The sequence below is a fragment of the Buceros rhinoceros genome, unplaced genomic scaffold, assembly GCF_000710305.1.
Source record: "Buceros rhinoceros silvestris isolate BGI_N320 unplaced genomic scaffold, ASM71030v1 scaffold10169, whole genome shotgun sequence".
Lineage (NCBI taxonomy): Eukaryota > Metazoa > Chordata > Aves > Bucerotiformes > Bucerotidae > Buceros > Buceros rhinoceros.
Genome location: NW_010433317.1, coordinates 104192 through 118180, shown reverse-complemented (window position 1 = coordinate 118180; position 13989 = coordinate 104192). Strand labels below are relative to the sequence as shown.

The following is a 13989-nucleotide window of genomic DNA, read 5'->3' as shown; positions in this document are numbered from 1 at the left end:
GAGCTCCACCTACATCTGTGTTCAGCACTGAGAAAACAATACTCATATCTCATATATTTGCTTATGAAAACAGAAATTTTTGTCTCCAGCACCAGCCTTGTTTGTTTGAACGTAAAAGAACAGAAATCCTTTATGAGTACTGAGGGAGACATCGCAGAAAGTAATCGTTATAAACCATGCTGTGGGTGCTGCACTGTGTTGTAGTGAGAAAGTTACATTTGATTGGCTTCTAAAATAGGTTTTAGTAAATCCCTTCAATAGTGATAGTGGTACTGTGCACACTGCAGTGCAGTACTAGTGAGTGCTATATAATGATTGGAGTGTTTCCAGATTAATCACTTGGAAACAAGTGGGCTTCTGATGACCAGAATGGTATTAAGGTGGGGAAGGGTGGTTGAGAGACCTTTCAATCAAGGTAACAGTGATAACACAGAGAAAAATCAGAAATGATTTGTTATGACAGCTTGTTTACAAAAACCACATACAAAGATCAAGGAGAAAAGAACTGAGTATAGAAGAAACACCCCAACACATGGATCTGTCATGTATATCAGAAAGCATTTATTTTAAGAATCTGCAATTTAAACTCTGGAATTTGAGTTTCTCTTTTACTTCAGGGGTACCAGGACACCAAGGGGTATAGTAGAAAGTACTCTGCAAGTTATGCAGAAGCACTAAAACCTATCCTATGCCTGACGCCCAAGATATCATCAGCCTAAGTGAATAAGTGTAACGGTTAACTTAATCACTCTTTACAAATCAGAAAAGTAGATAGTTAGTTCATATTCTTAACTAAGAAAATAAAAACCATTTACTTAATAAATTTCATAAGCTGATCTTAGAAAATTTAAAAAATTCAGTGCTCAGAATCAGTTTGATAATTGTGTTGAGCCCTGATGTCTTAGTACAACTAAAGCACGAATTGTCTTTGTAATCAGTTGTATACCTGATTATAAAGTAAAAACGCTGGTGGATCAGTTAAAGAAATTAGTGTTTGGGGGGGAAAAAGGATGCTGATAAAGTAATTAGTATCATAAATTCAACGAAGATTTAAAACCATGCCACATGGCAGTAATGGATTTTGAACACAGTTAATGAACATATCCATTGGATTCATTTTTAATTAAGTAGGAAAAATACTGGTTCTTTAAATGGAGATAATAAATGTGCAAGTCAGTCTTGCACAAACATGCAACACAAGAATTTATTGCCTGCTGTCTAACTAGGGAACTGGGAACCATTATAAAGATTAGCTTTACTGAAAAAAAGTCCAGAAAAAGCTTTAGTAGAAAATGTTTATGGGGTAATAATTTTCACATTAAATATTGCTTGGCATATTTGGTAGAGTGTGTATGTGCCTGTTCTTTAAAATGTGAGTGCTATCATCAGCGGTAGGATTGTTTGTACCCTTGAAAAGGATTCAGTGCCATTTACCAATTTAGATTTACGTGAGACATACTTAGTATATGACTACACGTGTAAGAGAACATAAAAATATCAAACCTTGAAACTTTTTCAGAGATGTGTTATGCTTGTGCTTAGAATACAAGCCGTGGTTTAAAAGTAAAACCATGACTCGGAAAGCTGCAGCTGTGAACTTCCAAATGCTTGCCGTGCTTTAAAGGTTGCGTTCTTGCCTTCCCAAACCACCGGGCCGTGCTGCCGCTGGGGCTTGGAGGGCGTCATGCTGCAGCGGGGGAAATCCAGCTGAAATATTTGGTGTTTATTCTGTCAGTGGGCAGCTGGGGAACTGACATGAAACAGGTTGAAGCACTGAAAACAGACGTACCTTCTAGAGCAGAAGGTTTTTATGGCTTGGGACCCTCCTAAACATTTCCAGTGGAAGTGAGGACCTTTGTGTGGCGTATTGAAGCTTATTGATGACAGTTAACTGGTGTTTCTTAGTTACCTCTCACAGATCTGTTTGAAGTTGTTCACAGATCCCCAGGGATACCCAGACCACACATTAAAAACCAATGAAACTAAATCAAACTTTAGTTTGTTGCATTCTCTCAAATCTCTCTTGTCAGTATTGCCAAAATATCAGTACACCTAGGTCTCTGCTCAGCAAATGGGGTATGCCTGAACTCAAAATGTGCTTCCAAGTTTTCCTAACCCACCTCAACCTTTAGGAGCTGATTCACCACTGGTATTCACCAGAGGGCAAGTTTTCTGACCAAAAAGCCCCTGGACTTCCATTGATGACATGCAGTATACTGCTAGTGATACAGCTGTACAAGTCACTGCGGCACACTTGGGCAATTTTTTTCTCTGACTTTATTCTGCACTATCGCACATGTTCTAATTGCTTTCTATAAAAGGAGCAAACAAAACTGTACTCACGGGCCTTTTCAAAATGCTAACTCTGCTTTTAGCTTTTTAACCTCACTGCATGATTTTATTATGTATTTAAGGCAGAAGCAACTTGGAAGCTAAGTTTAAAATAGCTGGCTTTAGTAGCATACTTCTAGTATTAAAAAAATGCAAACTGCAGAGTAAGTTTATTAATTAAAGCAGGAAGTTTATAGACGTTTTATCAGTAAATAAACATGTTATTTTCTTTTTCTGTTTAGGTATGACTTTGTAGAAGTTGAAGAGCCTAGTGATGGCACTGTTTTAGGACGCTGGTGTGGTTCCAGTAGTGTGCCAAGCAGACAAATCTCCAAAGGAAACCAGATCAGAATAAGATTTGTGTCTGATGAGTATTTTCCTTCTGAACCTGGATTCTGCATCCATTATACTCTTCTTATGCCAGTAAGTAATATGTTTCAGATTGGAACATTTTGGGAAAACAGTATCTTTGAAGTGGTAGCTCAAAAGAACCTTTTAATAGCTTAAGATTAATTACTGTTTATTTCTTAATAATAATAAAAATAATGAGCACTCTGTCTTCCAGAATTGTACATTTTGTTTCTGTTTTTTAACGAAGTGCCGTTGTGGTTCTTGGATAGCTTTGGACTGGGAAGCTGTGGGCTCAGTCATTGAAGTAAGGAAACTTCAATAAAATGTTTGTATTCCTAGTATAGTACTGGGAAAAAAATGCTTTTTTTTCCAGCTTTGAGAGGAAGAAAAATCAGCATAACAATCAGCTTTTTGACATTAAAAGCGCATTGGGAAGTTACAAAGAAGACAGAAGAAATTGATGTTTTTATTAGTCAGCTGCTATTAGACATATGCAGCCAAATGATTATATCTAGTTCAAAACCACAAAAGTTCTTATATTTCCAGTTTATTTTATTATAGTGACAAAGTAGACAATGCATAATACTCATTTTCCACTCCATTCTCCCTGGAAACTGTACTTTATACATATTCTCTTGAACGTCGCTTATTGCTTGTAAATCACAAGTGTTAAACAATAGTCATTGTCTAACATATGACTATTTTCACTGACAGATTTCTCTTCCACCAAGTGAAAGATCTGTGATAGCAAAACAACGTTCGTAGATTTTTAAGAGTGAGATAATGTGCTGAAACATTAAAGTGGAATGGAACAGGGGTTCCACTTGTTTTAGAATAGGTATTCCATATTTAAGGACAGTAAGGAGTATTTTTTTTTAAAGTCCTCTTAGTTCATTTTGTGAATCTTGAAAGTAGTCTTGTGGTCTGTGGTGTTAGGTTGGTGGAAAATATCTGCAAGCTCAATAAAAAACTGATCAAAAGAATCTGTGTTGTAACCCCACTGACATGTGCTTCACTCAAAATGCCTCTGGCTTGCTTGTTGCTTTTGTCATTTTTGGCCTCTCCTCCCCATTTGTAAAACTTCAGTTACTGAGAAGCGAAGAACAGTTGCGCCTGTATTTTCAACAGTACATAATCTTTTATGTAATATATTTAGCATAATGATGATATCAGTGTAGTCATGTGTGTAGGTATATATAATGTATGTTCTTTTCTGGTTTTCCCTGTAAGTATTTTTAGATATTTATGCCTAACTGTGACCTATTCCTAAAGTGGTTAAAGGTTTGATCTGCATATTTGACTTTTTTGTGAGTTAGACAATTTTTTTAGTAGAGTAGTATGACCTGATAATGATGAATTTTGAAATTAAATTAAATGTCTCCAAACCAATTTGAAATATGGCCAGGTTTAAACTTTCGTACACCCGAGGGCAGCATGTAATTAGTATGTTTACTTTTACAAAATGGTAGAAGAAAATCCCTAAACAGATGTACTTGTGGGCTGATGCCAAATTCTGTTGTTGCAGCTCTGGTATTACATCCTACCTGCTACATAAATATCTGACTTAATATGATCCAGTTTCTGTGGGATGGATTAAAGAAAAGCACCTAAAATACCAGAGTATATCTATAATTATCTTTATCCTATGCTGTGCAAACAGATGGAGTTTATTCCTTGACATATAATGGGGAAAATTTGTGATAACATTTAAATTACCAACACTTGCAAAACAATTATTTGATTTTTCAAAATATTTATATCACTTATTCAATAGACAAAACCAGAGCTGACATCATAGGATGCATTTTTAATTCCCCCTTTTTCTCCATTAACAAAGCTCATATAGCATAAGTAGTATATATGCAAACTGTTTTAGAAAACAAGCGTGATATCTCTCACAGACGTATCAGGAAAAAACAGCCCCCTTCATATCGTAGGAATTCAGAACTAGCCCCAAAACGAGCAGTGTAACAACTGCTTATCAGTTTGTGAGGATTAATTTCCAAATCTCCCTTTAAAAGGGTTGTGATCTTTTTCATCAAAAGATACGTCTTAATAAGCCATGCAAAAGACAATTTCACATTTCAGACTGCGGTTTGTAAATGAAATCTGTATTGCTGAGTTTCAGGATTAGACCTGCTTCTTGTACCTAAACCAACTCAAAACTGATGCCAAAAAAATGTGGTTTTCTTTAAAATTATAATGCTACTTCATCCAGCATTTCAAGAGAAATTAAAATTTACAGCCCCTGCTCCCTTCTCACTTCCCTACGAAAAAAGGATGTCAGCTATAGGAATGAGAGTAAATTTTAAATGATTCTTGCAAAACCATAACGAATTCACTTCAATGAATTGGTCCTAAACAGTTAAATATATTTTTTCCCTCATTTTTTGACAAGCGGGGGAGGGGCGGGGGATGCCTGGTAGACTAGCAATGAGAGATTGTTTGGGGAGAAATGAAGCAAAACTGAAATAAAACAGTGCAAGCTTGTTTCTGTATTTGGAGGCCACACACAGAGAGGGGCACCAGGCACATTTTCAGGTCTTTTACAGAGCAAGAGAAATGTCTTTGTTTAAATCTGCTGTAATTTATTGTGTGTGTATATATATATTACTTTGTATATTACATTTCACATTTTCAAATTTTCACATGATGAATAAGTAGGGGGAGAATGGCTGTTGATCTGATTACTTCTAAGATTTAGTCACTCAAAAGGGCGTGCAGCAGTTCTGATGTCAATAGATGCAACATCATTTTCTAGAAAGGTTTACTGCGAGGTTGTAAGGCACTGCATAAATGCAGTGCACATACTGTATACAGGCAGAACGTCCCTCAAGAAAAACATGAGGCTTTTCTTCAGATTCTAGCTAATTGCAGTTTGGTAATTTGATTTCTTCCATTTTGAGTTGTGTACCCTGTGTTCATCTAGAACTTTCTATAATTCTCATCTAACTCTACTTTCCTGTGTTCTATAGCTGCAAGTTATTTTTGTCTGGAATACTTTAAAGTGGAAGGAAGTGTTGAAAAAGCTTATTCTTACTAAGAAAATGTACTTAGTGTTATTTCAAAATTATTATGCTACTTTCAGCACAGCTGTTATTCTTAGTCACTCTTTTCATGCTCTGCCCTGTCACTTAGTCTGTGCTTACTGGTGAGCTGCTTTATTCACAAAGGGCTGCTTAGCATTTGTTCTGCTTTTTGACTGTTCAGCTATGCATTTATTAGAAGTCATGTTTTTGGCAGCACTATACCACCTAAACCTTCCTAGAACTTTATTGCAAAACCAACCCATATTTCATTTCTTTTCTCCTTCTTCTCCCTTGCCCCCAGTTACAGCTCTAATCCATATAGTAGCCACATGCAATTAAGGAAACCTTATAAACTCTTAAAAGATATGTTTGGGCTTCAGTCTTCCTAGTGACTTGTTTAGTTTAAATTATGTCAGTTACAAGTTTGGCAGAGAAAACTTGATGTAATAAAGTCCATTGTTACTTGGGGGAGCGGGTGGCTGGGATACTTGATGCCTGAGGTGCCATTAAGGAATGCATGACTGATTGCCAAAGTAGTTATTAATTATTCAAGGCACTCAGAACAAAGCAGCTCCAGTTAAAAGTTGAAGCTGGGGGTGACTGTATACCCCTTCTTTTTTGGCATATGGTAGCATGTCATTTGTCATCAAAGATCATGCCAAAGATCTTTGCAAAGAACAGACTTAACCCTCTTCTATGCAAGTGAAGATGAAGAGGAAAATCCAAAAAGGTGCTTAAAGACTGACCTGTTTTAAAAGCAGCTTGACAGGTGTTTTGTGATTTTGGTGCAGTACCTCTATGGCTACCTGGATTTCAATCCAAGAGATTTTTTTTTCTTTAGATGCAGAGATGCTGTTTATAGTGCTCTTGCTATTAACAGAAATGAAGATTAAATTTAATACTGTGCACATAATCAGTTTAGAGCTATCTAATAATTGTTCCTTTATTTCATCCAAATTGACTAAACTTTGCTCTTTTAGGATTGAGCATGCTAATTTTGTTTATAGAACCTTTTAATTGAAATTGTTTAATGAAAAAGGGAAATAAAACTCAAATGCAAAGACAAAAAGTACATCTTAATAGAACAGAGAAAGAAAAGCTCTTATCTAGCATTCTCTTCCTTTCAGAAGCCCACAGATTTCACAGGTATCAGGTGTGTATCTCACATGTCAGTACCAAAGCCCAAGAGAGGCTTAACTTTGGCAGCAAAACCTGAAAATCCATCCAGAAACATCATAAAAGATATTGTTGATCTCCTAAACACTCTCTTAAGAAGTAATCAAAAGATTTTGGAAATAACGTGATTTCATGGTTGTTTAAGCCAAGGTGGTATGAAGTAGCAGGAGATTGTACAAGTGTTATTTAGCACTTTGCAATGCTATATGAAATGAAAAAACACTGTGAAAATACTTCATATGGTGGGAAGGACTCTTAAGACGTCTGTGTTCAGAGTTTCCATCGTTACGGTGATTTGAGGAGTGGATACCTCGGACCCTCAGCCCGTAACATTAGGAATAGTGAAACCTAAGTCTGGATAAATCAACAAGTTCCTAAAGATGCAGCAGCATGCAAATTCCATCATTCAGGACTTTTTGTTTCAAAAATTCATTGTAAATCAGAGAGGGTTTTGGACTAATTCTTTCCTTGGAGATTTCATTTTGCATTAAATTTGTGCTTGAGGGCTAAAGAGAAATTCTTTTTAAATTTAAGTGAGACATTAAAGATTGCTCCAAAATACATAGATGGGAGTGACATGTTTCAGGTTAATAAAAAACATACAAAAATTACAAAATTGAGGATGGATATTATCAATATGTGTGGGTAAAAAGCCCTTTGAATCAGAAATAACCTTTGAAGAATTCAAATCGTAACATCTTGCTTTCCTGTGACCATAGCTCATTCTGTTACATGGACATTGTGAAAAATGAAAAACTCCGTATATGTGAAGCAGACTCGCAGAGAGACAGTATTAGAAATGAATCTAGCAAAATCATGGGCCTGCCCAGAAGTTCATGGAAGTGCGTCACCCCGAGACGTCAGTGTGGATTTTCTGAGACTCTAAAAGGAAGAGAGACATTTTGAATCAATTTGGTTGCCTTTTAGTACCTAAAGGGATTGACTGTGCTTATATGATAGCAAGTTTTGTACTCTGAAGGACTGGGTTTCTTTACCTCTGGCCAAAATTCGAATGTAGTCTCTCATGTAGTATATGTAGGTTATAACAATTCTTTTGTATTTTTGTGTGATGTTAGTTTTACAATGGCTCAGGCTAAAAAGAATCAGAAATAATTTTGTTGATTATTTATAGGGAAAAGTAATGTTGTTTCCTTGGACAGACTTTTGTTTGTTTTTTCCAAATTCATTGGGTGTTTGACTAAGATTTAAATTCATCGATTTCAGAATTGTGTCGTATATCCTATCCAGTTTCACTGTGGCAAAAGATATAAAAAATCAGCTGATTTTCTTTCTTCTAAATAAGGAACAATAATTTCAAAATCAAATGCAGTTTTGTTACAACACTTCTAATTTCATGTTTTGTTTATTTTCTGTTCAACAACTTCAGTAGAATTTCTTCCTGAAAATTTCAGGAGTGTGCAACAAGTAGCATAACTAATTCTGGTTATGGAGCATTCACATAAGTCTTAAAATTTTATTTTTGAAAGACAGTATTGAGGGGAAGTCAAAACAAGTGAGGTGGAGAAGAGCTTGTGAAAACTGCTTTCCTTTTAGTCATCAATAGCATTATGTACAATATAGATCAGTCTGGCAACCTGTTTCAAGCCATAAGCAAGAGACGGGGTACTGCAACTCTCAAGACAAAGCAGGCAGCCTTTTGTGCTCCTTTTTACTCCTGAAGAGTTAGCATTAATGTCAAGTTTCTAAACCTTTCTGATTGCCTTTCCAATTTCCCAAATGCTGGGCTGCCTTGCATCAAACCAAAGGAACCCAGGAGCCTGCAACCAGTCGTGGTCATAAATGGATGGCAGGGAGCACTAGAGGAGGTCAAGCAGATGTGATTCTTCACCCCTCCTGCACTCCCCCACTTACCAGCTATTTTCTGCAGAAGAGGTGGACTCTCTGAGCCCATGTGCTTTGTCTATTTAGTAATCTGTAACAGACATTCCTTGCAAGTAATTGTCCATGTACCTCTTGAACCCAGGTAAATGCCATGTCTTCAGAACATCCTCTGCCAAAATCAGGTTGTATAGGCACCTCATAGAAAAAGAAACTTCAAACAACTCCTTTACCTGAGAGGGATATGTATGTGTATATAAATGTGTCACTCTTAAACTATGAACTTACTGATCCCATGTAATTGGAGCTATCCAACATGTTGGATGCTATCTCAACATAAATGATGTCCAAATGTTCCTTTAGTCTTTTAAAACTAGTCTGTAGTCGTGGTTCAAATTTATTGGTTTCATCTTATTGATCAGATCTGTTCTAAAGAGTACAGTCTGTTAGTTATTTGTATGGTAGGGGTTTTTTTATTTAATCCTTTTCAAAATGTTATATAAGCTACTTTTCACTTAATATGTTTGGTTAAAAAAACCCAAGACCATCTTCTCAATCCCAAAATACCAAATAAACAAAGATTCAAACAAACAAAAAAAGATGCAACACCACCTTCCTGTTCTCCCAGGTCATTTTAGCTTTTCTGGGTTTGTGTGCTTTTTTTTTTCTTTTTGCTACCTTTATTTTTTTATGTTTCAAGTATTACATAATTGTCTAGTTGACTATCCCTTTTCCAATTTCCAGGATCAACCTGTTATTCACACCTTTTTGAGAAAGCATGGTGATGGCTTCTCTACAATTCCAAAGCAAAGTGACTGTGTCCCATTCTCAAACTATTCCCCTGTGTAACTGGCACAGTCCTAGATTTTTTGTGCTTTCAAATACTGAGACGTTGTGTCTGACATACTTGCTAGTGGAAAAAAAGGTAAGCAAATGTACGTTTGATACTAGGTTTCAGGCAGCACCATAATTTTCAGTTATGTTGTTTTAGCTGCATTCATGTTGTGTCCCTATCCATTATTATTATCTTAGTCACGCTGCGGTCCTGTCCATTGCCTCACCCCAACAAAACAGGCAGTAACCAGTTAGTGTGTACTCTGCTAATTTTTCTTACCGTAAGTCTGATAGGAAAAGATGAAAACAGGAAGGAAAGGGAAGAATTTGGGACAGAACAGAGTTACTCAGTGCAACTTCTCTTTTTTTTTTTAACATATAGTCCGGATCTGAAAGGCTCTTAGGAACAGCAGAATTGCGTGGAAAAAAATGAAATCATGGGTGCAGCTCTAGACATCTGAGATAAGTCAGCTGCGGAGCAGCTTCGGTAGATGACTGACTGCACAGTCTAACTCCACAGACCGATGGAAGCACTTCTTTAAATTCAGGGCGAAAATTCTTGACAGACTAATAACACTGTAGAGTAGCTTCAGGGCAAGAGTTTTCTTGTGGAAAGATTAATGTGGGGTATTGGTAGTGGTGTTAAGAGAAATCCTTTTGTTTCCAAAAAGGGATAGATAATAAGCACTATGGGAAACCAAAATTTGCACCTGTCTTGTCTTTGCAGTACCTGGCCTCTGGTATTACAGATGGGGATTATGAGCTGTCGTTTGTTAGCTTCTCATAAGCAGTCAGAACTTTTTTAATGATGGTGAAAGGATTGATTGAAGAAGTCAGGATTTTTGTGGAAAAGGATTTGCTTTTGTTTTCATGGGAAAGTCTAGATAATCACAAAGCTGTTGCATCTGTTCTTTGAATTATCTCTGGCTAGAGTGGTGGAGAAGGAATTCACAATTCCTCCTGATGGTGTATGTTGTTGAAGGACTGTAATTGTTCAAAAAACAAAATAAAATAAACAAAGCCTGGCATGTGAAATGGAGGGCAGTTTGTTTGGGAAAAGACATTTCCATAGGCAGAATGCTCGGGTTGTTTGAGTATTCATTTCACTCTGCTTTTGAGATAGGCAATAAATAAATCATAGGAAGAAAAATCATAAGAACCATTTATGAGGAAAAATAAAATGCTGGGCATCAAATTGAAAGAGGTGATTTAATGCATGAAAAACTAGGTTCAAAAGCAATTGAAAAGCGAAGGTGTGAAAGGAGAAGGCACAGACTTTGGAAGAAATTTGCATGTAATCCTACAAACATTGTGAAGTTGGTGGTTCCTAATAGCCCTTCCCTTTCAGCTGCAAAAAGATTCCTTGAGGGATCTCCATAATAACACTAATGACACCACATACAACAGTCTTTAGTTCTGTGAAGTGGTTGGGGAAATTTCAGTGTGTGTTGTAAGTTAGTAATCTGATGCGTTATTGTCCAGGATGTAGACCTGGTGTCTTTTGGTAGCATTTAGTTAACTTAAGTGTTTCTCAGTAGACATCTCTTGTTCTACGTGCTCTTCTAACAGTGTGACAAATACCCTGTAAACAGCATGACCATCCTTTAGAAGACACATGCTGTGATAAGGTAGTTTTGTTAGAAATCGGTATCCTTATGGTTCTGTGAACAGTAAGCATAGTAAATTCCATTTCTGAAATTTGTATTTTCAAATATTTTATTTGCGTTATTTTTCTTTTATTTATGCCTGCATGTGAATGTAGAAAACTCACTACTATTTTTGAAACTTCAAAACATCTAAAATTGTTTTGTAGACAAATTTTGCTAAGGCTGTGCACCTGACCCTTAACTTCGCTGCTGGCTGATACCACCAAAATGACTAGGTAGCCAAGGACAGTAAGATAACTGAGCTGAGCCAAGTTATCAAAATTACTCGGTCATCGTCTGTATATCTTGAGGGAAGGGGCCAAATGCCAAGTCATTTTTAACTTGCTAACTGGCAGGATGGTAATCCACATATATGAAGGCTTTTAACATGTGAGCTAATAGGGTTGCCCTTACTTATCTTTTGAAAATCGCTCTGATCTTCTGAACTCTTCTGACTTGCAAGTGCTTATTTGTCTTCAGGCGTTTCAATGTGAGGTGTTCTGGGTAATCAAAAGTCAATACTAAAATATTTCCTGTTCTTGAGTCATCTGTGTAATGCTTTTTTGGCTTGGAATTCTTGTCTTTTAGTCAAAGTAAATTCTGTTGTTGATCTCTTTGTGTTTATATATAACTTGAAAATTACTGTTTTACTTTTAAAAATTGCCTTTCTCCTTAAGAAAATCATAGGCACCTTTCATGTAGAAAACCCCCCTGTGAATTAGGTGCCTGAACTAACAGTACATCTTTTGGCGCAACATAAATGTAGAATTAAGTGTCATAAAAGCGTTTTGAAACTTTGCTGGTGTAAAACACTTCAGAGTACAGCCCAGCTTTTCACCAAAAATCAAAGACAGGTCATCAAATCAACAGTAGAAAGACAAATGAAAAATTCTCAAGGGTTTCTCAATTATGTTCCAAATTGATACTAAGAATAAACAATTGAGTTACTTTTACAGCTAGGAATTTATATGGATGAAAGACAAGATAAAATTTGGAAGTAATTTACTACTTTGCTAACAAAACATATCTATAAATATTAGAACTTAAGGAACAAACCTGCACCTCAGTGATGTGATAGATGTGACTATATTGAATACCCAATATTTTAGAAATGCAAGAGACAGGTGAACCTGAACCTTGCGCAAAGTCCCTGTAAGGAGGTGAAGCACAAGTGCAGGCCTTTGGGCAACTGTCAACCCCACAGCACCCTTCTGCTCTGCCTTGGCATACCAAACTCTTCTGGTGACATACTGCAGAGCAGCGCTTTATTCCTGCTTAATTTAAAGCCTAAAAACACCTTTGAGGTGATGTCATGACAGAAGAAGAGCAAAGTAAAATCAGCTGTTACTTTTGTGAGCTACTAGCAGCTGTCTTTATTTAAGGAATCTTAAGGATTTATTCATACATTTCTTAGAAAAAAACTAAGCAGAAGAGGAGAAACTAACACCTTGTGTTTATATATAACAGTGATAGTAAATAGTGAGGAGGGGTTGCAGGTTTTTGTTTAGATAACAGGTACACTTACAGGGGCTTTTGTGATTATTTTCTGAGACGTGGTTGTTGTCCGTTGTTTTAAGTAGCCCCCCTTTATATTTTGTCATTTATTACCTCTTTTTCTGTGAATTATGTATCTCTTACTAATGCATCTAAATATTTTCTTAAAACTACATTGGGATGGTGCTTCTTTAAATTAGAAAAGGGAGTTGCTGTGCTGTTGAAGAAAAAAGAATAAAATTTCCATTATAAAGTCTGATAATCCGTTACCTGAAACTGCTTACAGATTATAGGGGTATTTGGAAAATCAATAAATTTAAAGCTGTCCAATGGCGAACAGAACTCTGCAGGCTGTTTAAAAAAAGTTAACGATAATTTTTTAAATAAGTATGCGAGCCTAAAGAGCGTCATTAAGCAAGCCATACAAAGCTGTAATTTGCAAAACTAGTGCTATACAAAAATGCCAGTGGATAATTTATAGATAGGGGTTGGACTAAATTTCGTGGTTAATACTTGGAAGAGTGGCAAAATACTAAGGTTATGTCATCATAAAAATCTGAAACCAGAGAAAAATCATTTTAACAACACTGTTTTAGGAAAAAACATTACTTTCCATTCTTAATTTAATTTAATTACTTTAATTAATTCCCTAGTAAAGTATGAGAGTATACATAGTTATAAAAGACTCCGCTCTTTCCTCTCTTTAATAAAATACTTATAGAAGGTAATCTCGCAATCAAACAATTAGAGAATCCCCCGAGAGAACCAGTGAGAAATACATCTTGCACAGTGTGGATCTTTCATACCTTGATCTGGCTCTGTCACGCACAGTGTCCTGTCTCCAGTAACAGTCTGTCATAGGCCATGGCTTCCTTGCAGTCAGGCACGTGTGGCTTCCACTGGGATTTTCTGCTGCAGGGAAAGGATGGCAGCTCTTTTCTGTTTTCTGCCGTGTATTGGAGTTTAGAGGAGAAAGAAAAAAAATCAGGTTACCTGAACGTGGCTAACTGGCAATAGTCATGGTGCCAAATTGTCGTGAGTGAATCATTCTGTTTACAAATGGCATTACTGTGGGTTTTGTCAGGAGAATAATTACATCTTGCTCTAACAATACATCAACTTGGATTTATTATTGCATGCAATTTTAATGTTCATTGTTCATGTAGGGATAAGCACGCTATTGAAATTGCAGTAATAGATAATTTATTATTGCATGCAATTTTAATGTTCATTTTTCATGTAGGGATAAGCATGCTATTGAAATTGCAATAATAGATGAAGTTATACTT

At 36.3% G+C, this 13989-nt stretch overlaps 1 protein-coding gene across 1 annotated transcript in view; it reads left to right on the top strand.

Annotated features, from left to right (window-relative positions):
- PDGFC (platelet derived growth factor C) overlaps positions 1-13989 on the top strand; it is a gene marked incomplete at its 5' end in the record, with an annotated part of 50610 nt that overhangs the window by 13286 nt on the left and 23335 nt on the right. The window contains one exon of the mRNA XM_010144065.1: positions 2574-2754. Coding sequence (XP_010142367.1) covers positions 2574-2754 — 181 coding nt within the window. The remainder of the gene's footprint in view (positions 1-2573; positions 2755-13989) is intronic.